This window comes from Lagenorhynchus albirostris, chromosome 15 (genome assembly GCF_949774975.1).
Source record: "Lagenorhynchus albirostris chromosome 15, mLagAlb1.1, whole genome shotgun sequence".
In the NCBI taxonomy this organism is placed as follows: Eukaryota; Metazoa; Chordata; class Mammalia; order Artiodactyla; family Delphinidae; genus Lagenorhynchus; species Lagenorhynchus albirostris.
Genome location: NC_083109.1, coordinates 26,895,279 through 26,920,322, shown reverse-complemented (window position 1 = coordinate 26,920,322; position 25,044 = coordinate 26,895,279). Strand labels below are relative to the sequence as shown.

Sequence of the window (25,044 nt, the reverse complement as noted above, 5' to 3'; positions counted from 1 at the left end):
GGTCCACCCTTTTTTAGATTCTTTTCCCTTATAGACCATTACAGAGTATTGAGTAGAGTTCCCTGTGCTATACAGTAGGTTATTATTAGTTATTTGTTTTATATTTAGTAGTGTGTATATGTCAATCCCAATCTCCCAGTTTATCCCTCCCTGGCAAGAGTATTTCATGGGTGTTCTTTTGCCAGGAGGCACATGCTGCCTCACTGTCCTTGTGTGCCATTGGCAGCCTTCGTTGGTCATTGTGTAGATTCATTAACTTATTAGGGGTACAGGTGGCTTTCAACTTATTGAAAGATGCCAGTCTCAGTTAGAGGGTTGAAAATGAAATTTTAAAGTATGGGATACTATTTTTTCATCAGCCAGATTGTCAGAGGTCAAAGAGTGTTAACATGGATGTTGGCAAGTGTGCAGGAGACAGGCAGTTTCACAGGATTCCGGTTTTGGGCATCCCCTTCCAAATGACAAATGGCCCAGCAATTCTACTTCTACGAATATCCTGTGGATACACACACGCGTGTGCAAAATGATGGATCAGTGAGGTTCTTTATTGCATATTGTTTGGATTAGCGAAAGTGGCTAACCACCAACTGTTCCTCCCTCAAGCAGAATTTCCCAACTGATATGCTACTAAGTTTCATAAGTTGTGGTAGATGTGATGGTACCCCCGCCATGTGCCTTCAGAACACCCTCGAAGGTCAGGTGCAGCTTTGGTGGACAGTTCTCACTCAAGAAACAGGTGCCTGGGCTTCCCTGGTGGCGCAGTGGTTGAGAGTCCGCCTGCCGATGCAGGGGACACGGGTTCGTGCCCCGGTCAGGGAAGATCCCACATGCCGCAGAGCGGCTGGGCCCGTGAGCCATGGCCGCTGAGCCTGCGCGTCCGGAGCCTGTGCTCCACAACGGGAAAGGCCACAACAGTGAGAGGCCCGCGTACTGCAAAAAAAAAAAAAAAAAAAAAAAAAAGAAACAGGTGCCTGTGCCTCCTTGACCATAGGTTTATGGTTGGCAGGAAGGAAGTGCCAAATACTGAGGAGAAATGACCTAGGAGCAGCCCTCAGCTGATGAGGGATGGGAGTTAGTGTATAAATACCTCGTGTTCTTTCCCCTAGAATGTTCCACGGGTCTTTCAAGGATCCCCTGGGAAGGAGCCCCATTGTCTGAGTTGGCAGGTTACTCATCATTGCATCCTCTGTTGACTTCCTGTCCTTCCCTGACTCACTGTCCCCACTACCCTGGGATCACCTTTTAAACTACTTATACCTGAATCCTTATTTTAGGCTTTGCGTTTGGGGGGTATCCATAATAAGGTTAGAAATAGCCCCCAGACTAGCCACCTCAGGCGTCCCCAGAGTACTGGTGGTGAGGGGTGGGAGGTCTGACAGCATAGACTGATGAAGTTTGTATAATATTTATGGTGCCAGAAACCCTTCTTAAGCACTTTACAAGCATAAAATTAGCATTAAATCTGCATAACCACCCATCAGGTAGGTATAGTTATCATTCCCATTCTACAGGTGAAGAAACTCAGGCACAGAGAGGTTAAGTCACTTGTCCCAGGGCACCCAGCTAGCCCTGGAAGTCTGGTTTCAGAGTCCAGCTACTAACCACTACACAGCCTGTCTCTCCTGCGGCCCCCACTGTTCCACCAGGATGAGCTAAGCATGGCCAAGTTTGGGCTCTTCCTTCCTGGATACCTAACTGCAGTGATCACCTGCACAGCATGTGGCCACCCATCTAGGAGGGCCACCCACTCTCCACAAGGACCCTCCACAAAGTCCATGGAGCCACTGGAGAAGTTTGCTTTCCAGGTGCCCAGGGAGCTTGGCACGAAGCCTAGGAGAGACTGATGTTCCTAAAAAGGATGGCCAACTAGCTGCTGGGGGATGCCCCACCACATAAATAGTTTGCAAATAAGGGCCTTACCATTGTTTTTATTGTTATTGTTTTTACAGTGCAATTGGACAGAACACAGTTGTTTTGCTTGGTGGGGTGTAGGGGGTTGGGGTTTGGGGGCAGTATTTTTCACACCAGTGCAACTTAAGCCAAGCTGATGCGGGCACTCGTCATTTCCCACTCAGTAACAAATTTACAAACCATGTAAAACGTGTAAGACAAATGTAGCAGGCCGCTACATTATGTTATATATTTTAAAATTTTATTCGTAGAAGACCGTTTTCTTTATGTCCCTATTCTCGGTACCTTAGTGTTTGACTTCCTCAAACTTTAAGACTGACTTCTTAAAATTCTGTAGTAAGACCATTTAAAGTCATAAGAATTCGCAAGGTTATCATGAAATTATTCAAGCTAATTATCCACGTGTGAACCTACTGAAATGGGATAATAATTTAGGAGGGAATTATACTCCATATAATTTAGGAGGGAATTAATACTCCATATGCCCTGAATTCTAACATTAGTGCACGGATATTTATTAAACATCAAAGAGGACAAACTTGTAGGGATCATATATGTTTGTTTCTATTATTGTCTATATATTAAGAAAAAGTTCTTGGTTTTTTTTTTTTTTACCTCATGACAAAGGCTGTGATGGTGGAGATAGAAAAATGGAGAGCTGGATATTATGTAATGAATTTGATCATGATATAAGTTGCTGATTTTCGTGAAAAACTTGTTAATTTTTAAAAATTGCACAAGCAATGCACACAATCATTACCTTAAACTTTTATGGAATTCAGAAGGGTGAAAGCTAACTTTAAACCCTTGGCTTGCTAAAAGGTTTTTTAAAAATCATGAATAGGTGTGAATTTTACAAAATACTATTTTAACATCTACTGAAATACCGTAAGGATTTTCTTTGTGAATGTTACGGTACAATGAATTACATCGAAAGATTTCCTATATTGAGTCAATCTTGTTTACCTGGAATAAACCCTACTAGGTCATGAACTATTATTCTTTTTATATGTTGTTAGATTCCATTTGTTAATATTATACTTAGAACTTTGGCTTGCATGTTCATAAGTAAATTGGCCTAGAATGTGCTTTCCTTTCCTTGCCTTCCTGCCTCCCCTCTCTTCCTTTGCGCTATACAGCCTTGTTCCGTTTTAATAACAGTTATATAATTTTCTCAAAAAAAAAAGAAAAAGAGTTTGAAAGCTCTAGGTCATTTCCTGTGCTCTGGAACTCACAATTACTTTAAAATACCCAAAATGAAAAAGTTCATTTGGATTCGAAATCCACTTGATTACAACACTGTACTTGTCAATTAAAGAAAGGGAAAAACTATTAAAACATTAAAATATAATTTCAACTGTAAGTTCTGGAATGGCTTAACATTTTCTTTTGTCACCTACTTGAGGTTACAAAGTCTTGTCAATGCTGACTACCAAGAATTTGAAGAGATCATTGTTAATAAACTTTGATCAGGAACTGTGTAAACCATTTTGATCATAAAACCTCATATAAAAAAGTTGCATTCATAGGAACAAGATCAAGTGTCTCAAGGAAAAAAATTTAAAGTGTATTTAGATATATTAATCAAAGTTAATTCTTCATATCTGATGAAATATGTTGTATTTCATCTCTCATCATAAAAATATATAGAAATGGAATGAATTTTTCCCTAGGACCCATACAGACAGTCCAAAACCACTTCCAGCTTTTCCTCAGTGTGCATTTCCAGTATTTTGTGTGTGTGCCATGGCATGTTTAAGGTTGGAATCTTAAACTGAGTTCAAGGTCTGGTTAAAAAAATGTGGAATATTACATGGCTAGAAAAAAGAATGAATCTGCCATGAGTTAACTGTTGAAGCTGCACAACAGTGGGAGATTCGTGTATGAACATGGAAACTTCTATAAGATACACTATAGGTGGGAAAAGCAAGGCACAGTGTATCTGTTACCATTTTTGAAAAAAAAAAGGATCAGAATATATTTATATTTATGTATTATGTGAAAAGACGTTTCTGGAAGGATCTCAAGAAACTGGGGAGAGGACTTGAGTGGCTAGGGTAAGGGATGGGGGCCAGCGTCATGGGCCTAGAGGTGGCGGGAGCCTGCAGGCTTTGGAGAATGGTGACCTTGAGCCCTGAGAGAGCCGTGGCAAGCTGTGAATCCGGTACCTAAGGGGTGCTAGTGTAGACGTCCTTCTGGTGAGCAGGACAGAGGATGGAGGACGCCACGGAAAGCTGGTCAGGCGGGAGACACAGGTCGTGGGCACGCGCAAGGGCATCTGGGGTTGGAGCGGCTTTCAGCTGGCAGCCCCCGGCCACCAGGGGGCAGTCAAGGTCGCTCCTGGAATCGGGCAGGGAGGAGCACCCGAGGCAGGTCCCCCGCCTCCAGGCCCGCCCCCCGGCCGGAGCTCCTGCCTCTGGAGTCCTGCTCCCTTTCCCAGGCCCTTCCCCGACCTCCGGGTACAGCCACGTGGAGCTCCGTGTGGAGCACCTCCTTCTTCCTCTTGGGGGTCTGCTTGATGGCGAGGTCATTGATGCCTCCCCCCTCAACTTCCAGTCTTCGTTAGGTTATCTTACTCAATTTTAACCACAATCGCTTGAGATGGGTACTGCTATCTTACCCATTTCATAGATGGGAAAGCTAGGGCATAGAGAGGCTAGGTAACTTGCCCAAAGACCAGGAATGGCGACCCAGGATACACCCCTGGCCTGTCCACTCTCAGAACTGGAGTGTTAACCAAACCATGGCTTCTCCACTCTGCTCCCCCTCCAGAACCTTCTCCACATAGCAGCCAGAGGGTGCTTTGGGGGCTCTAAGTGGTGTAGCACTCCCTGACAACCTCTCTCTGGCTCTCACTGCCCTCAGGACCAAGTACAGTCCCCTCATTCCACCTGTCTGGCATCATATTGACCCAGGAGCCTCCAGACACAGCAACTGTTCTTCAACCCGGAGAAAACTCTTGCTCATCCTGTGCATTTGCTTCTTCTTCACCAGGACCACTCTTCTTGCCTCCCTGCTTCTTTTGGATAGCTCTTATAGATTCTTCAGGCCCTGGCTGTGATAGCACTTCCTCCAGGAAGGCCTCCCTGACTCCCAGACAGGCTCAGGTTCCGTATTAAATGCTGTTAGAGCACTCACTATGAGCCTCTTGTGTTGCACTGGCCTCAGATGTGTGCTTCATTTTGTGATTATAATAATATCATTATTTCAAAACCTCAAAATCACCCTTGGTTCCTCTTTCTTCCTAGAGCTCTCTCCAATACATCAGCTGATCTTGTGGGATTATCTTTAAAATGGTATCTCAAGTCTGACCCCTTCTTAACCTCCTTCCCCACTACGTCCTTCATGTCTTGCCATACTTCCTCAGGGTCATCCTGTTTCCACTTTTGCCCTGCAACAGCCAGCCATCCTTGTATTCGTCTGGCTGTCTCCCCGACCAGAATGGAAGCTCCATAAAGGCAAGGGCTTTGTTCCCTGCAGGATCCCCAGTGCCTAGGACTGTGCCTGCACAGAGCAGGGCTCAGTAAACACTTGCCAAGTGGCCATTTGACTGTTTCTCCCACTAGAATGTCAGCTCCTGAGGGCTGGGACTGTGTCTGTCCTGTTAATACACAGCCCCAATGCCCAGCACACAGCAGGTGCTCAATAAAAACCCAGTGTACAGGTGGAGAAATTCAGGCCCAGAGGGAGGAAGAGACTTGTCCAACGTCCTCCCCAGAGAGCAGCAGAGCCAGCACCGGTACCCAGCTCTCCTGCAGCCCCCCTGCCAGCCAAGCATCCCCTCCTTTCCCTGTCCCAGAGCACACAAGAGCCCAGGCCCTTTGCTCACCAAGTCAACACAGTTTATTACTGAATTTCACTTTCACACAATTTCAAAGAGCTGGAACAAGTGTGGGGTGGGGGTTGGGGGAGGGACAGGTGCCCCTCAGGAGCCAGGACCCCCGGCTGGCTTCCCCGGACCACGGCAGGGGAGGGAGCATCAGGCCGTTCAATCTCTGGGCACCAGCTCTCCACGTGCACACGCACAGCAAGCCAGCAGCTCCTCACACATAAATACAGACACGCTTAACAAAAATAGTATATCATCTTCACAAGGAATAAAAATTAGTCTCAAATATGTACAGCAGAGAGCCCGGGGTGGCCAGGGCTAGGCCAGGATCCCCAGGGATGAGACAGGCCATGGGTGGAGCAGAGGAGAGAGGGAGGCCTGAAGAGCTCCTGGCCAGGCCACCCTGACCTTGGCAGCCCGGCTGCCCAGGCTGAACGGGGGTGGGGCACAAATCGATCAGGCCAGACAGGACTGGCCCCTCCAGCCAGCCCTACCTCCACCCCACGCACAAGGCTCTCTTTCCTGCCCTTCCTGCCTGAGGTAGGGAAGACCCCAGGGCTCCCACAGCTATTCCCCGTGGCTCCCCCTCACCTCTGGGCAGAGGCCCCTGAACCCCATGGGCAGCAGCCCAAGGCAAAGGTGCCACAGGACGATCTCCTTGCAGGAAGCGAGGCAGCTGAGGCCATAAACAGCTCTGGGGCACCTATCTTGGGCCCAGTCGGTCCCTCAGTCGTGGTCATGGGAGCCGGGGAAGGGGAAGGGAACTGGGGTGGTGCTCAACTGCAAGGGCCACCCAAGCTTTGGCATGGGGTGCCTCCTGCAGCTACAGCTCCCCCATCCCAGGTGGGGCTGGCCTCTAGCCAGAGGCCTCTAGGACACTGGGATTGAGGGTAGGGACTTTGGCCAGGCCAGAGGTGGGGAGGGGGTCCTGGTCCTTGTTTCTATATCCCAAGCAGCCTGAATCCCTAATTAGTCAGAAGTGGCCCCTAAGCGGCTCTTGGAGGGTGGGGATAAATGGAAGGGGAGCCCAGGTCAGGGAGGAGGGAGAGACAGGAAATGATCAATTCCGAGGCCACAAACATCAAAATGAAGGCAATCTAGTCTCTCTTTCTGGGGAAAAGGGTCAGAAAATTTTCCAGCTCCCTGGCAGGAAAGCATCCTCAGTGAGGCTAAGGGGGCAAGGGGTTCCACCAATCAGGCAGGGCACTGCAGCCCCCAGTCACAATCCCCCCAAACCTGTCAGCTTCCACGGGACAGAATCTGGGGAAATTTTGTGGGTTTTGAGGCCGGGAGAACTGAGGTGTCGGGGAAGGCGGCTTTCACAGAAGCATGGTAAATTCTAGAAAACTAAATGAGGGGACCAGGTCTAGGCCCAACCCTGTGATGTGTGGGTGGCCGTGGGCTGCATGTAGTGGTTCTCCAGGTGGCGACGGTGGCTGGACGGAGGGCTGTGGTGAGGGCAGGATGGCGGTGGGCGGGTGAGTGGGTGGTCAGTGTCTGGTCATTTCCGACTGAAAAGCGAGCCCAGCAGAAGCACGCCAGCCACAGTCATGCCCGTCAGGAACCAGCGGTTGAAGCGCTCCTGGCCCTTCCGGCTCTCGGCTGCTGCATTGTTCCCATAGAGTTCCACGAAAGTGTCCTGCAGGGAGACAGAAGAGAAGGGAACATGCTGTTCGAGTCCTCAACAGTAATGTGGCTGGGACAAAGGGGGACCATCTGCATGCGTTGGCCTTGGTGAAATGAAAAACTGTAGCCGTCCATGCCCACTCTGGGCCAGATAAAGGGTTAAGGGCTGTCCTTCTTCCTGACCCTCAGTTTGGGATAGCCAACCCATTTTATTGCTGAGAAAACAGGTGCAGAGTGGGGAAAGAGTTTTGTCCAAGGTCAGACAGCTAGGAAGTAATACTTCAGAACCTGAGTTGGGAAAGAGATGGGCAGGGAACTGACAGGAGGTCAGGGGTCTGGAGCAGGGTGGAGAGAAGAAGGGAGATGAGCGTGCAGGGGTGAGCGAGAGCTAGACCACGTGTGGTCTGGAAGCCTCGGAGAAGCCTGGAGTTGAGCCCAAGGGTGGTGCAGAACCACCAGGCCTCAGCCTTTCCACTGCTGCAACAGAGGGAGGGAGGGAGAGAAAGGAGCCAGGGCTAAATTCCCAGAGTGATTCAGGAGCAGAGCAGATCTGGAGGGAGCCTCTGACCAGGGCAGGCTGATGGGTGGGCAGAGCAGGGCAGAGTAGAGAGGGTAACAACAATGCAGGACTGGGATGGGGTCTATGAGGCCCTGTCCCCCACCCCAGGGGGTGTGACCCTGGGCCCAGGAGGAGGTGAGCAATAGCTCTCTCCCTGAAGCTAGTCAGGAGGGAAGCACGTGATACAGGGAAGGAGGGGCAGTGGGTTAAATGACCAGGCCTGGGGTGGAGTCAGCCTGTGGCGCAGGGAGAGGGGAGCTTGGAGCACCCTTTAATGAGTGTGCTTCGCACCCTATCTGTCCTTTAATCCTCTCAGCAATGCTGTCTCTCCCCACTGACAGACCAGGAAGCCTGGCCTCTGAGCACTGAGGGACTTGATCAGGTCACCCAACTCTCTGGTGGAGCCAGAATCCGAACCTGGTGCCTGGTGCCTAGAAATCAGTGCGCTTTGTGTGCCTAGAGAGGGAACAGGCCACTGGCTGGTTCTAGAGACTGTGTTCTTGCCTCTCCACCAAGAACTCACATCGTGGGCCCACACCTCTACCTGGGCCCGACTGGCTGAGCCACCAGGCGGCTCCCTCAGACAGCGCCTGCCATTTCTGGTTGGCCCCAGGTCCCACCCGGCCAGTTTGCTCACTGTGATATCTGCTGGGCCCTACTTCCAGTCTTGATGACGTCCCCTTAACTCCATGCCAAGAAGATTTTTTAAAACATAGGTCAGATCGTGGCACACCAACAGCTTTCCCTTGCACTTAGAAAGCCAGCGTCATGTCTGTTCATGTCCCTGGTACCTAGCAGAGGGCCATGCGCACTGAGCTGCCACCTTGACTCAAAGAATCCGTAACATTTATTAAACCATTAGGGAGGCAGCAGTGATGCATGAGCCAGAGCCCTTCCAGAAAGCTCACCATCTACTGGGGAAAAGGCATTGGGAGGGGAAGGCAGGCAGGTGGGGAAAACCCCACCATTCAGACCATGTCACTCCACCATCTCAAGCTCTCCAAGGCTCCCCATCACACACAGAATCAAGTCCTCACCACGGCCAGAGAGGTCTGGTAGGACTCGGCCCCTCCCCACCGCACACTGCATTCTAGTCGCACTGGCCTCCTTGCTGTTCCTCGAACATCCGCTGAGCTCGGGACCTGCTGCCCTTGCTGCCTGGAGCACTTGACCCCAGGCTCCCTCATTTCACTCCTAACTCTGCTCAAATGTGATCTCCTCAGAGATGCCTTCCCTGGCCACCCTGTCTAAAATGGTACCCACCACCCTGATCTCTCTCTACCTACCCCCTTACCTTGCTTTATTTTCCTTCTCAGCACTTTTCAGAAGCAGAGCCTACCCTTGGTCTTTGTTTTGATTTGTCTCCTGCAGTAGTCATGGCTTGATGAGGCAGAGAGCCTGTCTTGTTTCTAAATACCCAGAACAGTGTCTGGCACATAGTTGGTGCTCAATAAATACATGAGTAGAACAAAGGTCTTACATGTCTTCTAAGTGCCAGACATTGTCATCCCACTTCTCCTTCATCAGAATCCCCAGATGTAGCGACCTGAGCCCCATTTCACAGGTGAAACAACTGAGGTATAGAGTCGGAAAGACCTTGCCTGGGGTCACCCAGCTAACAGGTGGCAGAGCTAGGATCAAAACTCAGGACTGCCTGGCCCCAACCCAAGTGCTGCTACAGCAGGACACTTCCCTATGTGGGGGGCTGCAGTGGAGGTGGAGCCCTGGCTCTGGGGAGAGAAGGGCAGGGGCAGTGGCAGTGGCAGCAGCCAGCGTCCTTACTCTTTGGCCTTCATCCTGGTTAGCCTCCATGAGTGTTGGCAGACCAGAAAATTCTTACAGGAATTAAAATTTTTCTGGTCCCAAGTGAAGTAGGGCCAGGTGAAGTCACAAAAAAGATTGATCTGTGATGAGGGAGAGTCCCGGGCTGTGGGGAGCATGGGAGAGGGAGGCCATGGCCAGAAGGCTTTGGGTTATCCCAAGGGACCAAATGTCCCACAAGAAACCAGGGACATTGGGTTGCAGCCAAAGTGGGAGAGGCCTGGCTCCCTCGATGGGAACTTTCCTGAAGTAGAGGGCTGGCAGCCACAGGAAATTTTCAACTCTGAGGCTGAGCTGGAATAAACAGGCCCTGCTGCAAGGCACAAAGCACTCACTGTCCAGGAACAGTTATTCTAGGGTGGCGGGAACATTCTCCTGTCGGTGCCACAGAGACAAGGCTCTGAGCTGCCCAGCCCCACCCCCACCCCATGCATTCGCGGTTGGACAACCTTCATCTCCATTTCAGAAGCTCCTTCTCCTAGGGAGGGGGGAGAGAGGATTCTGGGGATTGCTTTTGCAGAGAGAGCAAGAGCAAAACGGGGCGTGCTGTTCCAGGGCGGGTGCCGGGGAGGCAGTGGTGTGGGTATATTTAGCCCACGGTTCACACGACACACTTGGAAACAAACACAGCCATTTTCTCAGCGGGCGCCTGCTCTGGATAAATAAAACAGGATTGCGGAGCTGCCCTGGTCTGGAAAAGCAGAGATAAGCCCCCACTGCTGCGAGCCAGAGCTGACGTGGTGGACAGGCGGTCAGACGTAAGAGTGGGCTGTAGGGAGGTCTCTGATGTCACAGAGGCTTTCAGGAGACCTATCCTCAGTGTGGGTTAGGGCAAAAGTGGGGCAAGTTTCTCTTTGTAGCTATGACCACTACCATGGGATCCATGTGGGGTTTTCAGGACCACTGGGGACAGGCAGTGGCTAATGACCTCCATGGGAGAACCGTGGACTCCTAGGCTGGCAGACCCCAAAGTCAACAAGGCCAACCCATTTGTGCACTCTACAGTTTCAAATAGCCTGTTTGTGGTAGAGCTTGGACTCAACCCTCTAGCATCGGGGCCCTTCAGAGTGGCGAGACAAGAACCAGGGTCCCCAGGAGAAGCTAAGGCGGGGGCCATTTTCAAGGTCCTCCCTCCAACAGTCCTGGCCACATGCGTGGACTGGCCCAGCCCCACACTCCGGAGCGTTTCATGCCCCTGTGCCTTTGCCAGCATTGTGTCTTTAACTGGTCACCCTCCCCACACCTCCCTTCCTCAGTCAGCCAACCCTACTCAGCTTACACGACTCCACTTTGGAGTCTTGTCTTCTGAGAAGACCTCCCTATTTATCTCTCTTCAACTTCACGAGGAATATCTCCTTTGTGCTCCCGGAGTTTTTGGACCTTCATTCACACCGTTAACTACTGAGTGTCTACCATGCTCCAGGCCCAGTACTGGAGACACAGCAGTGAACAAGACAAATAAGGTCCCCACTTTTCCGGAGCTTACATTCTAGTCCATGCATTCTCCATTGGTTGGGGGGGCGGGGGGCATAGCACAGAAAGAGATCACAGTACAGCTGTGGTATTCAAAGTCACGGCAGGGCAATTAGGACAAACATGTCTAAAAGGACTCCTTCGTGGGAAGTGGTGAAGAGAGAAAAAGGTTGAGAAACACTGTCCTAGTAGGAAGCAGAGAGAATAAAGAAGCAAGACAATTTCAGATATGATGAGGTTTTGAAGACAGTAAGTCCCGGGCAGGTGATAAAGAATACCAGGGGACTGATGTAGGTAGAGTGGCCAGAAAAGGCCTCTCTGGGGAAGCGAGGTTTAAACTGAGACCTGAATGACTAGGTGGCAGTGGCCAAGAGAGGACTAAAAATCTCGGGTGAAAAAGAGCATGTTCCACCAGAAGCAACAAGTGCAAAGGCCCTGAGGCGGGAAGGAGAGGCAGGGGGGTCCCCAGGTTGAGGCCTTCTGTATGTCGGTCTCACCCATCAGTCTGGGGGCTCAGTGCAGGCAGGGACCAAGGACCCATGTCTGAAGCCAGGGGTCCATCCAGACAGGCACAGACTGGCTTCAGCTAGATCTCTGCCCAGAGACAGCCAACTGCACAATGCAGGTTATCCTGCGGCCCCCTGCAACCCTGGAGAAGTCAGGAGAAAGGCTGGCACAGCAGTGCCCCTGGGGCAGTGGCCCAAGTGCCAGCGGACCACCCGCCCTGCCAGGGGCTGGAGCGCAGTTCCTGCTTGAATCCGGTCAGTCCTCCACTCCCCACCCTTCTCCTCTCTCACCTCCCACGTCTCCATGCTTCTTCCTAGCAGTGTGACTCTGAGCAGGTTACTTCGATTCTCCAGCCCACAGTGTCCTCACTTTTTAAATGACAATAAAGTATCTGTTATTATGGCAGCTGACCTTTATCACACAGCTGAATGTTTTACCTGTGCCAGGGACTGAGCTAAAGCACTTTACTCCAAGGAGGCCATACTCCCTGCACAATCACAATCACATTCACTTGAGGGACTGCACAATCACATTCACTTGAGTGATTGTTTTTTGTCCTGTCTCCCCCACTAGACTGCGTGTAGTTTTTGTCACTTATACCTAAAGAACCTGGTGCTGTACCTGGAACAGAGCAGGTGCCGTTCTAAATGAACCTATTTGAGATGAACAAATGAATGACTACTTTCAGTTAATCCTCATAACATTTGTCAGAGCCTCATTCTGCAGACGTGAAGATGGAGGCTTCAGCGTTTCCCCGCAAGCTCTATCTAGGAAGTGGTAGGACTGGGACTTGTCTGAGTTCTGGCCTCCTGCTCATTCTGATGTCCAATCCTGCCATCTTGGGTCCCTGCTGTCTCCACCCACAGAGAACTAGCCTCTTCAGTGGCGGCAGCAGTGGGTGACTTTTCCCAAGCACTTATCTTGCAAGACACTCTTCTTGGCCCTTTCTGTGGATTAGTTTATTTAACTGTCTCTATGCTCTGCCGGCCAGCGGGTACTACTATTAACCCAGCATACAGCTGACGGACCTGAGGCCCACAGACGATCTGTGACTTGCCCAAGGTCACACAGTGACCTGGTGACATGGCTGGGTTGCCTGCACCAACAATCTGGCTCCAGTGCCTTTGCTCCTATCCTCTACACAGCACTCTGCTCACTTTCAAAAGGATAATTCGCCTCAATGCCCCATCATGAGCCAGGTGCGTGCACTTCTGTTACTGAAGGAGGTCCTCACTTTAAGCCCAGGTAAGCCGAGGCTCAGAGATACTGAGAGACCTGTCCCAAGTGGATAAGTAGAGAAGCCAGTTCATATTCTGGGCCAGGCCTATAGCCCTGAGTCCCTCTAGGAGGAAGAAGGTGGCCTGAGGCCACCAGCTGAATGAATGAGTTCTGGCCCCTAGCCAGCTGAGGGGAACTGGGTGCCACAGGAAAAGGATGTGACGAAGGCCAGGAGAGAAAGTGAAACCCTTCCGTCCTGGCTTCAGTGGAGAACAAGCACCTCTGCCAGACGGGCCCTTCCTTCCTTTAGGGTGACTCTGGAGGGCCCAGGCCCACTGCTTCCTTCCTGCTTGGTTATTTCAGGAAAGAGGTAGGTGGAGAAGAGGAAGGGGCTCCTAGCAGCCCAGGGAAAGTGCCAGGGACATCAAGACTGTACCTTACCCAGCCTCACCACAGCCCAGCATGGGCAGGCCGTGAGTCACTTTCTGTTCCTGGCCTCAGTTTCCCTGGAGGAGAGGCTGATAAATGCCGGCTGAATAGACAAATGAGGCCTTGCTAGGAGATCCCAAGGAGATGGCAGGAAGGTGGGTGGTGGGGCAAACGAAGAGGTCTTATCACTCTCTTGGCAGGGAGCAGCAGGCGGAGACTCGGAAGAAGTGAGGTTTGTGGTTGGAATCCACTTCCCCTGGCTTTCTTGGGGGAGCTGTTGGCTTCAGCAATGTGAGAGGAACACAGCCTCTCTCCTCTACCCTGGGGAACACGGGCCTGGATGTGGGCAACTCAGAGGCGGCTCAGTGGGGCAGGGCAAAGAGATGGGTTGTCAGATTGCTGAGCCGACACCTCAGTCTAGCCAGCCCAGCTGTGGGTGGCACAGCAGGCAGCTCTACTTCTGAGCCTTAGTTTCTCCTGCTTTGACCTCAGTGATGAGGTGAGGCAGTGATGGTGAGACCAGGGGATGAAAGCATTTGGTAAAGCAAGGTGACCCTGGTGTTACTGGCTGAGGAGGGTGGCATGGGGGGCCCAAGCCATCCGGGCTGTAGGTAATATCTGGAGCATCCTCACAGCAAACTTCATGTTAATCTTTCTCTAAGTCTGCCCCTGTCAGCTGCCAGCCTCTCCTCCCCCGCCTCCTCCCCCACCATTAGTTCTAAGAAGCTAAGCCTGACAGATGTGCTTACTTCTCAGAAAAGGAAGTGGTTGTGCCAGGAGGAGATAACACCTCCGCTGGGGAATTGAGAAAGCTATCGCGCCCAGCAGTGCGAGCGTGGGCTCTCCACCTCCTCAGCTCAGAAGTGGAGTGCTAGTCTTGGAGGCAGAGAGAGATAATTCAGAAAAGCATTTACTGGGGGCACAGATGCTCATTTTGGGGCTTTCGACCACCTTCCCAGGGAGTGATGGCTGCTCTTTACCGAGCACTTACCATGCACCAGGCAAGGTGCTAAGAGCTTCGTCATGTATGCAAATTCACTTAATCCTCATAATAACCCCATGAAGTAAGTGCTATCATTACTCTCCAAGTTACAGATGAGGAAACAGGCACGGAGAGGTCAAGTGACCTCCCAAGGCCATACAGTTATAAATTGCAGAGTAGGGATTTGAATTCAGGCAGTCTGGCTCCAGAGCCCAAATGTTTAATGGCTCCTGGGCAGCTGCTACCTGCTCATAAGCATTCATTCCCTGGCAGTCTGGGCACTCCCCTCATCTCAATCCTCTCTCATCTCTTCCTTGGTAACTAACTCCCTATTCTTTCATGAGTAGATGGCCACAGCCTTTCATTCCTCTCCCAGTGTCCAGGGTGAGAAGGACCAAGGCTCACCCTTGAAACAGAGTCAGAGACTCAAAAGTGACCTTACAAGATACCCATCCAACCTTCCATGTGATGCTCAAGCTCACCCCTAACTCATCCCCACTTCCCAGATGAGGTTCAGAAGGGTGGAGTGCAAATCTACAGATTCAGTGCAATCTCTATCAAAATACTAATGGCATTTTTTTCACTTGGTTATTTCAGGAAAGAGGTAGGTGGAGAAGAGAACAAATAATTATAAAATTTGTATGGAAACACAAAAGACCCCCAATAGCCAAAACAATCTTGAGAAAGAAGAACAAAGCTGGAGGTATAATGGTCCCTGATTTCAAACTATACTACAAAGCTACAGTAATCAAAACAGTATGGTACCAACACAGAAACAGACACGTAGACCAATGGAACAGAACAGAGAGACCAGAAATGAACCCACACTTATATGGGCAATTAATCTACAACAAAGGAGGCGAGAAGATACAACAGGGAAAGGCAGCCTCTGCAACAAATGCCGCTGGGAAAACTGGACAACTACATACAAAAGAATCAAACTGGATGATTTTCTCACACCATGCACAAAAATAAATTCAAAATGGATTAAAGACTTAAATGTAAGACCTGAAAACATAAAACTCCTAGAAGAAAACATAGGTGGTATGTTCTTTGATTTGTAATGTTTTTTTGATATGTCCCCTGAGGCAAGGGAAACAAAGGCAGAAATAAACAAATGGGAGTACATTAAACTAAAAAGCTTTCTCATGGTGAAGGAAACTATCAACAAAACTAAAAGGCCACCTATTGAATGGGAGATGATATCTGCAAATGATATAGCCGATAATCAGTTAATATCCAAAATATACAAAGAATTCATCCAACTCAAAAAAACATATAACCAGATTACAAAATGGACAGAGGATCTGAACAGACATTTTTCCAAGGAAGACATACAGATGGCCAACAGGCACATGAAGAGATGCTCAACATCACAAAACACTGGGAAATGCAAACCAAAACCACAATGAGATATCACTTCACACCTGTCAGAATGGCTATTATTGAAAAGGCAACAAATAACAAGTGTTGGTGGAGACGTGGAGAAAAGGGAACCCTCACGCACTGCTGGTGGGAATGTAAACTGGTGCAGCCACTATGGAAAACAGTATGGAGATTCCTTAGAAAATTAAAACTAGAACTACCATATGATCCAGCAATACCACTCCCTGCATATTTATCTGAAGAAAACAAAAACACTAATTAGAAAAGATATATGCACCCCTATGTTCACTGAAGCATTATTTGCAATAGCCAAGATATGGAAGCAACCGAAGTGCCCATCAACAGATGAATGGATAAAGAAGATGATACACACACACACACACACACACACACACACACACGCAACGGAATATCAGCCATAAAAATGAATGAAATCTTGCCATTTGTGACAACATGGAGGGACCTAGAGGGCATTATGCTTAGTGAAATAAGTCACACAGAAAGGCAAATTCTATATGATTTCACTTATATGTGGAATCTCAATCAAAACAAAACAAATGAACAAACATAACAAAACATAAATAGAGTTACAGATACACAGAACAAACAGGTGTCTGACAGAGGGGAGGGGGCTGGGGGAGGAAAGAAATAGGTGAGGGAGATTAAGAGATATAAATTTCCAGTTGCAAAATAAATGAGTCTCGGGTATGAAATGTACAGCATGGGGAATATAGTCAATAACTATGTAGTATCTTTGTATGGTGACTTATCTTAACTAGACTTACTGTGGTGATCAGCTTGAATTGTATAGAAACACCAAATCACTTCGTTGTATAGCAGGAACTAATATAGTGTTGTAGGTCAATTGTACTTAAAAAATAAACAAACTCATAGAAAAAGAGATCAGATTTGTGGTTACCAGAGGCAGGGGCCGGGGGAAGGTGAGGGGAGGGGAAAGGAAGAAGGTGGTCAAAAGGTACAAACTTCCAATTATAAGATAAATTAGTACTAGGGATGTAATGTACAACATGATAAATGTAATTAATACTGCTGTATGTTATATATTAAAGTTTTTAAGAGAATAAATCCTAAGAGTACTCATCATAAGAAAAAAAATTTTTTTTCTATTTGATTTTGTACCTATACAAGATGACATGTTCACTAAACTTACTGTGGTAATCACTTTATGATGTATGTAAATCAAATCTTTATGCTATAAACCTTTTAAACTTATACAGTACTGTATGCCAAATATATTTCAATAAAACTGAAAGGAAATAAACAAAAAGAAAGGTGGAACATCCAGATCACATAGTAGGTCTGTTTCATTCCAGATGGTCCATACTCATGGAGTATCTCCAGGGCATTCTCTGCTTACACACTGTGAGCAGGGGTTCCCTCCCTCCTATGTGGAGCATTTCATCTTTGGACAGCTCTTTTGGAAAACTTTTCCCATTGATCAGCTCTCCTGGAAAACTTTTGCCTCTTTCCCTCTACCTCCCGCCATTGCTGGGCCTTAGTTCTGGTTCTCTCTCCTCTGCTGCTCTCCTCCAACTCTGTCCCAAGGGCTACCCAAGAAGGCAACATGAGCTGGCAGAGGAAGCTATGCCAGCCTTGCCGAAGGCCCTGGACCAGGTCCCGCTGCTCTCTGAGTATCAGCTTCCTCATTTGTAAAATGGCAGTGCTATCCAGATGAGGCCAAGGCTGGTGACAAATTAACTTCTTTTTCTCCACCAAACTGGGCTGCCAGAGCAAAGAATAGGCAGGTACCCAAAAAGTCTTGCAATTAGACTAAGATGTTTAGCTTTGGACCTCATCTATAACATGGGAATTAAAAATGTACTTATTTCACAAGAACATTGTGAAAATTCAATAGTAATACATATAAAGGGCTTAGAACTATATGTGACACATAGTAGACTTTAAGTAAATGCCAGCTATTATACTGCTCTTATTATTAGACCAAGGCTCAGCCCGAGTCTTAGACCTTTCTCCATGGTCTGCAGGGTTTCCTTAGCTTTGTCGAGGGCCAAGCTGCTTATTCCTCACATGCCATGTTCTGTTCGGCCTCAGGACCTTTGCTCATGTTGGTCCCTATGCTGAACTCTCTCCTGCTTATCTCTTAGGTCTTAACCTACAGGCCACTTCCTCAAGGAGGCCTCCTGCTCTCCCCTTCCAAGTCTCCTTCGGCTCTCTCACCAGTTTGCTGAGCTGCTCATTTCTGACCATGAGCTCTGTCCCCCAGGCCTAGCCCAGTGCTGGGCCCAGAGAAGGTCCTGATGAGTATGGCTGACTGGTGGGAAGGGAAGAAGGCCAGTTCCCTCTCTCTTCATCCCTACCCTCATTGCCTGGCAAAACTAGGAGGAGGCCCCAAGACACCAGGTGATTGGGCAGGGTACCTGGGGCTCCCCAGACACCAAGTTCTCCCAGGCTCATGAGAAAGTTCTGGAAAAGGCATCTTCTGCATTGTGTTGAGGCAACAGGCAGGAGGGACTAGGGTAGCAATCTACAAAAGGAACAGGGGCTTGGTCTCTGGGGTCAACCCCCTCCCTAAAATTCTGCTTCTTTCTGGGGTCTATGCCTCTAAATACTCCATGGTCCAAAGCAGCCACTCCCTCCTCCTTTCTGCCCAGAGCTGCCCCCATTCCCTCATCTGGTGCTGATCAATGCTGCATGCTGTGGGGAAAAGAGCAATGGGCTGAGCATCAGCAGGTGTGGGTTTTGTGTCCCAGCTCTGTCACTGGCTTGCTTGGGGTGAGTCCATTCCTCTGTCTGGGATGCTGGGAAAGCCTGGGACTTTCCTCATCTGCAAAATGAAGGGGATCATCTCAAATCACTCTTACCAGTGCTGCAGCATGAGGAGGATGAAAATAATTCACACATGGGCAAATAAGTGACTACCTGTGTTCTCTCTCAGGGGTATCCAAAAGATCCAATAACTTAGTGCGGAAGGTGGGAGGCAACATTCTGGAGTAGAAGAACTTGTTGCCTCCACTTTAAAGCCTGCTGAGCCTTGCCCTCAAACCTGCAGGTTCCTGGGGAAAAGGGCAATGGGCATGTCTGTGACCAAGGCCAGCTCCTCAGAGGGCCAGACCTCGCCGGGCTGTACCCCAGTGGCTTCAACCTCCTCACCCCAGCACCGCCTCCAACTAGTCCAGACAAGTCCCGGGTATTTTCAGCCACCTTTATCTGATGGGAAATGTTTGGAATTCCACAGCAGAAGGCAACGGCTCTGGAGGATTTGGCAACAGGAGTAAATCCCTACAGCCCCCACCACATACAAATGGTCACACACACACCCCTGTAACCAAAACCTCAGAGCTGAAGGCGCCCTCAGGGTGCATTTCCTTCATTCTGGTTCCTTCTAGTCTCCCTGTTTCATCTTCAGCCCGGTCCACCAGCCCCCACAAGGTAGAGAACAGCAAGATGCCTGAGATGGTGCCAGGAGAGCTGAAGTACTCTTGTAGCCATGACGCTGAGGAGGGGCCACCTGGAGGTTTGCTGTTCACGGTCAGTGCCCACAGCACCAACAAACTGCAGAAGGCCACCACCACCATCACCAGGCAAGCCCAGAAGCAACTCACTGTCCCACCTGATGTGGCATGACCTGTGGTTCACAGAGATGTCTAGTTCAACCCCTACCCTAAACAGATGGAAAACTGAGACCTGACGAGGTGAAGGGACTCCCCCGCAAGGCTTCTTGAGCCCTGGAGCACAAAAGTACAGGTTCCAACCCTAGCTCTGTGACTGCCTACTTGTGGGACCTGGGGCAAGACTTTACCTTTCCAAGCCCAGGGGCCTGTCTACAAAGTGAGAACACTGTCCTTACATCACAGGCTTAGCAGCAAGAATTAAATGGTCCATGGAAGGTGCTCAATAAATGTTAGCGTTATTTTTTTATAGCTAAAAATGAATGGCCCCATTTGTGCTTCTCATGTGGTATTCTCATTATTTATAGCTACAAACAAACAAACCCCCCAAAAACCCCCAAAACAGCTCATACTGACTCAGCCTCTGCTTGAATTCTCAAAATCTTCCAAGTAGGTCTTGTCCCCATTTTACCAACGAGGAAACTAAGGCTCAGAGAGGTGAGGAGACTTTGCCTGAGATCTCTGGTTACCAAGTGAGGGTGTCTGACTCCACAGCTCGTTAAATCTGCCAGCGCAATAGGACAGATGCAGAAGGATGTGACTAAGCTCTTCCTTCCTTCCCCTTTCACCCACCCACTGCCCACTACTTACTGAGAATCTTGGGCCTTGCATCAGAGATGACTCTGAGGTCAGGGCAGAGGCATATCTCTTGGTTCCCCCCGGGTGCCTTGAGGGTGGGAAGGACAGAGGTATGCGGATGGCTGCTCTGTGCTTCCCCACTGCCCCCCAACTCAGCCCCTGCAAGGCCAGTCCTTGCAGAGTCCCTCCCTCCACCTAGTCATTATCTTGGAAACAAAAGCCATGCCAAAAAGCTTTGGCGAAGTTGTTAGCTGCGTTTTTAAAGACAGACCATGACTCCTTTCTGGGCTGACCTGTGGGTTGTAGGAGGATTCCCTGCTTAGCTCCGGACACTCATTCATTCCATAAATCTTTATTAAGAGCCCACTAAATGCCAGGCACCACGTTAAGTGCTGGGGATAAAGCAGTGACTAAATTAGAAGAAAATTCCTACCTGCATAAGTTTATCATTTAATGGGAAGAGACAGGCAACAAACAAATGTCAGATGGTGATAAGTGCTAGAGAAAACTAAATGAGAGAAAGGGGTTAGCGAGAAACACGGAAGATGGCAGAATTAAAACCCTGGTCAGGGGCTTCCCTGGTGGCGCAGCGGTTGGGAGTCCGCCTGCCGATGCAGGGGACGCGGGTTCATGCCCCGGTCCGGGAAGATCCCACATGCCGCGGAGCGGCTGGGCCCGTGAGCCATGGCCGCTGAGCCTGCGCGTCTGGAGCCTGTGCTCCGCAACAGGAGAGGCCACAACAGTGAGAGGCCCGCGTACCGCAAAAAAAAAAAAAAGAAAAAAAAAGAAAAAACAACCCTGGGCAAGGAAAGCTTCTTTTAAGAGGTGACATCTGATCAGAGCCCTGAATGAAGTGAGGAACCGCACTGCAAGGATCTGAGGAAAGGCAGAGGGAAGAGCAAGTGCCAGGCCCTGAGGCAGGAACACACCTGGGGTGCTCCAGGAACAGGAAAGACGTCAGTGTGGCTGAAGTTGAGTAGTGAATGAGGGGAGAATGATAGCGTAGGGTCTGGCAGTAGCCAAGGGCCAGATTGTGCAGGGCCTGTAAGGCCATTTAAAAACTTGAGCCTGTCCTTCGAGTGACATGGGAACACTGCAGGGTTCTGAGCAGGGGAGGGACATGATCTGACTTTGATTTTAACAGAATCCCTCTGGTTGCTGGGTGGAGATCTCCATGATTTTAACAGACTCCCTCTGGTTGCTGGGTGGAGATCTCCAGGGGTAAGGGTGGAAGCAAGAGGTCTGGTGAGGAGCTGATGCAGTCATCTGGGAAAAATATGAGGGTGGCCTAACCAGGATGGTGCCAGGGAAGCTGGAGAGAAGCAGTCAGATTCAGAATTTATTTTTAAAAGTAGAGCTGAGGACTTCCCTGGTGGCACAGTGGTTAAGAATCCACCTGCCAGTGCAGGGGACACAGGTTGGAGCCCTGGTCCGGCAAGATCCCACATGCTGCGGAGCAACTAAGTCCGTGCGCCACAACTACTGAGCCTGTGCTCTAGAGCCCGTGAGCCACAACTACTGAAGCCCACACGCCTAGAGCCCATGCTCCGCAACAAGAGAAGCCACCTCAATGAGAAGCCTGCGCAACACAACGAAGAGTAGCCCCCGCTCACCACAACTAGAGGATGCCTGCGTGCAGCAACAAAGACCCAACACAGCCAAAATTAAATAAATAAATAAAATTTTTTAAAAAGTAGAGCTGAAAGGATTTGCTAATGGAATGGATGTGGACTATGGGAGTTGCTTTCTTCTCTGGCCTTGTTTCTCATCTACAAAAGGCAGGGGATTTTTTTCCAGCTTGATAACTATGGGAACCCTGTGACATGAAGAAAGAGACAAAACCATTTCTGCTATCAAAGCCATTTGCTCACCTGACCTCCAGCCATGTGCAGGATCATGGAGTAGCCAGGCCCAGGGTAGGGGTGGGGATAGCTTGATTTCTATGGGGAGGGAAGGGGCATTAGAGCTGTCCTATGTGTGTCCAGGGCCTGCTAGGCAGAAAGTGCTCAGTGAGTGAGTGAATAAGGCAATGCTAGGAGGCCAGGATGTGTGCAAGAACTTTCCAAGTCCTTCCAAATTAACAACAGGTAAGCCTAGCCTAAGGGATTCCTCTCCTGGCATTCCTTCTGCATCCATTACATTTTAGGCTGAGTGTCAAGTTCCCATTCTTCATGAATGGGAGACTTAGAGGTCTGAAATCACCAAAGCAGAATTTTAGAACTGGAAGGAAGCACAGACACATCTGGCCCACTCTATCCACAATTTTAGCTGTCACTGTTTTGGCCTTATCCATGTGTCATGATTATTATTAACATTTTTCTATCAACTGACTCACTTTTTAAACACTTAAATGTATTGAAATTTTTTAACCCATCCCCCAACTTGTTCTTTCTGCATCTTTCCCCCTTTTACTGAATGGTAGCAGCTTCATCCGTCCAGGTACTGAAGCCTGGAACACCTTAGAGTCAAGATCCTTAAGTCCTCTCTAGCTCTGATCTGTCAGCAAATTCCGCTGGATACATACTCAGAATTTATCCAAAATCCCACCACTTCTCACCACCTCCACTGTCCAAGCCAACATTATCTTCTGCCTGTATTGTTATAACAACCTCCTTACTGATCTCCCAGCTTCTTACTTCCCTCTCTGGTCCCTCACACAGCAGCCAGAAGGGTCCTTCTAAAAGCAGTCGGGGGACTTCCCCCGGTGGTCCGGTGGTTAAGATTCCATGCTCCCAGTGGAGGGGGCACAGGTTCAATCCCTGGTTGGGGAACTAGGATCCCGCGTGCCACACAGCGTGACCAAAATATAAAAATTAAAAAAAAATTAGGGCTTCCCTGGTGGCACAGTGGTTAAGAATACATAAGCCAATGCAGGGGACACGGGTTCGAGCCCTGGTCCAGGAAGATCCCACAGGCCGCAGAGCAACTAAGCCCGTGCACCACAACTACTGAGCCTGTGCTCTAGAGCCTGCAAGCCACAACTACTGAGCCCACGTACCACAACTACTGAAGCCCACGTGCCTAGAGCCTGCGCTCCACAACAAGAGAAGCCACCACAATGAGAAGCCTATGCACCGCAAGGAAGAGTAGCCCCTGCTCACTGCAACTAGAGAAAATCCGCGCGCAGCAACGAAGACCCAACGCAGCCAAAAATAAATAAATAATTTAAAAATAAATAAATAAATAAATAAAAATAAATAAAAGCAGTTGGACCCGAGCCTGTCTGGTCAAACCACTCCCCCCGCCTTCCCATCTCACCCAGAGGAAGAGCCACAGTGTCTCACCACGGCTCACACAAACCTCTGTCTTCTACCACTCTCTCCTCTGCCACTCTGTTCTAGCCACCCTGGTCTCCTCTCCTCTTCCTCAAACATGCCAAAAACACCCTTCTCACCTTGGGGTCTCTGTACCTGTACCCTCTGTCTACAATGTCCTTACCACAGACTGTTACATGGTTTACTCCTTCAGGTCATGCAGATCTCTCATCCCATGGCTCCTCCTCAGAGAAGCCTTTCCCAATCACTCTTTATTAAAACAAACAAATACCAACAGATACCTAGCCACCCTCCACCCCCACCATCATTCCCAGTCTTTTTTTTGTGTGGTACGTGGGCCTCTCACTGTCGTGGCCTCTCCCATTGTGGAGCACAGGCTCCGGACGCGCAGAACCAGCGGCCACGGCCCATGGGCCCAGCCACTCCGCGGCATGTGGGATCCCCCCCGACTGGGGCACGAACCCGCGTCCCCTGCATCGGCAGGCGGACTCCCAACCACTGTGCCACCAGGGAAGCCCTCCCTGTCTTTTTAGAATGTAAACTCCATGAAGGCAGATATCCCCAGTAGCTAGAACGGTGATTGGCACAGAGCAGACACTCAGTAAGTATGTGCTAAATGAATAAATGAAATGAAAAGGCAACTTATATTATTATGAATACTACTATAAACAGAAAACCAGTATCATTTGCCACAGACGGAAATCAACATAAAATAAAAACACTACTAAAAAATCTTAAATGTTTATCTGCATATCAACTATAAGTTACCTTAAAGATCAATGGTACAAGGTACTGATCTTGGTCCCACATCTTTACAAAGGAGATACATGAAGTCTAGGGCAGGAGAAAGCTCAGGACAAAATAAGCCAGCCCATTAGAGGCCAGTCCAGAGCAGCCACACAGGTGCCCCTTCCCTGCCTTGGAACCACAGCCCCGCCCCCCAGAGTGCAGGCAGAGAGATTGAATCTTGGGACGGGTACAGCTAGGATGGACCAACAGAGCCTATCTGAGGGGACAAGAAAGCTCTCCCCTTGGCCAGGCACAGAACTGGCAGCTCTGCTGAAGAGAACAAAGGCCAAAGTGGAGTATGCCAGGCAGAAGGACCCTTGTGGGGCTGCATCGTGGGGGACGGGCATGCATAAACCTGTAGGTGAGGTCTGCGGACACCAGACAGCTGAGAGCAGAAATGAAAACAGGCTAGGTCCCAAAGGGTGGCAGCTTCAATCCTGTAAACACCAGACAGGCATGGGGGTTCAGGTGCAGGCCTAGGGGCCCAGCTGAGCCCAGCGTGAAGCTGAGACCTTCCCAGTCTCCTCCATCAGTGATGATGATGCTAAGTTGTGCTGAGCAGAGGACCACTAACCCTGCTACTACTAACCACAGCAGGCATTAGACATTAAGGGGGAAAGAGACAGAGACACCCTCCTAGTCCCCACATTCCAGATGGTCTCTTCCAGCACCCTCCTAATTCCAGTCAGCTCCGCCTACATAGGCCCTTGAGGATTTGATCCCTGTTTGGAGGGGAACATTCTTTTCCCATCCCCACAGGGCTTAGCAAACATGGCTGCAGGTGCAGGGGTAGAGATAGAGCTGTTTGTAACTGCCAGGCCAGCAATGCCTGACCTACATCTCCACGGTTGGTCGCATGCAAAGAAAAATACCAGGGATTTCCGTTGGTGTTCACCAGATGCAGCTGCCAAGGGAAGGCTGGGTCTTCTGAAGACCTATTGTGAGTTGGGCGGGACCAGCGGTGAGCTGGCTGGGATAGTCTGGGGGCTGGCCTCTAAATTATTTCCTGG

The 25,044-nt window shown here is 49.5% G+C and overlaps 1 protein-coding gene across 6 annotated transcripts in view; it reads right to left on the bottom strand.

The window, feature by feature from the left end:
* Positions 1 to 5,731: 5,731 nt before the first annotated feature.
* The window catches only part of BCL2L1 (BCL2 like 1), a 51,925-nt gene continuing 32,612 nt past the window's right edge, over positions 5,732 to 25,044 (bottom strand). For all 6 annotated transcript variants that reach the window (XM_060124564.1, XM_060124562.1, XM_060124563.1 and 3 more), the window contains exon 3: positions 5,732 to 7,379. In XM_060124564.1, the coding sequence (XP_059980547.1) occupies positions 7,242 to 7,379 (138 nt within the window). In that variant the 3' untranslated portion in view covers positions 5,732 to 7,241. The remainder of the gene's footprint in view (positions 7,380 to 25,044) is intronic.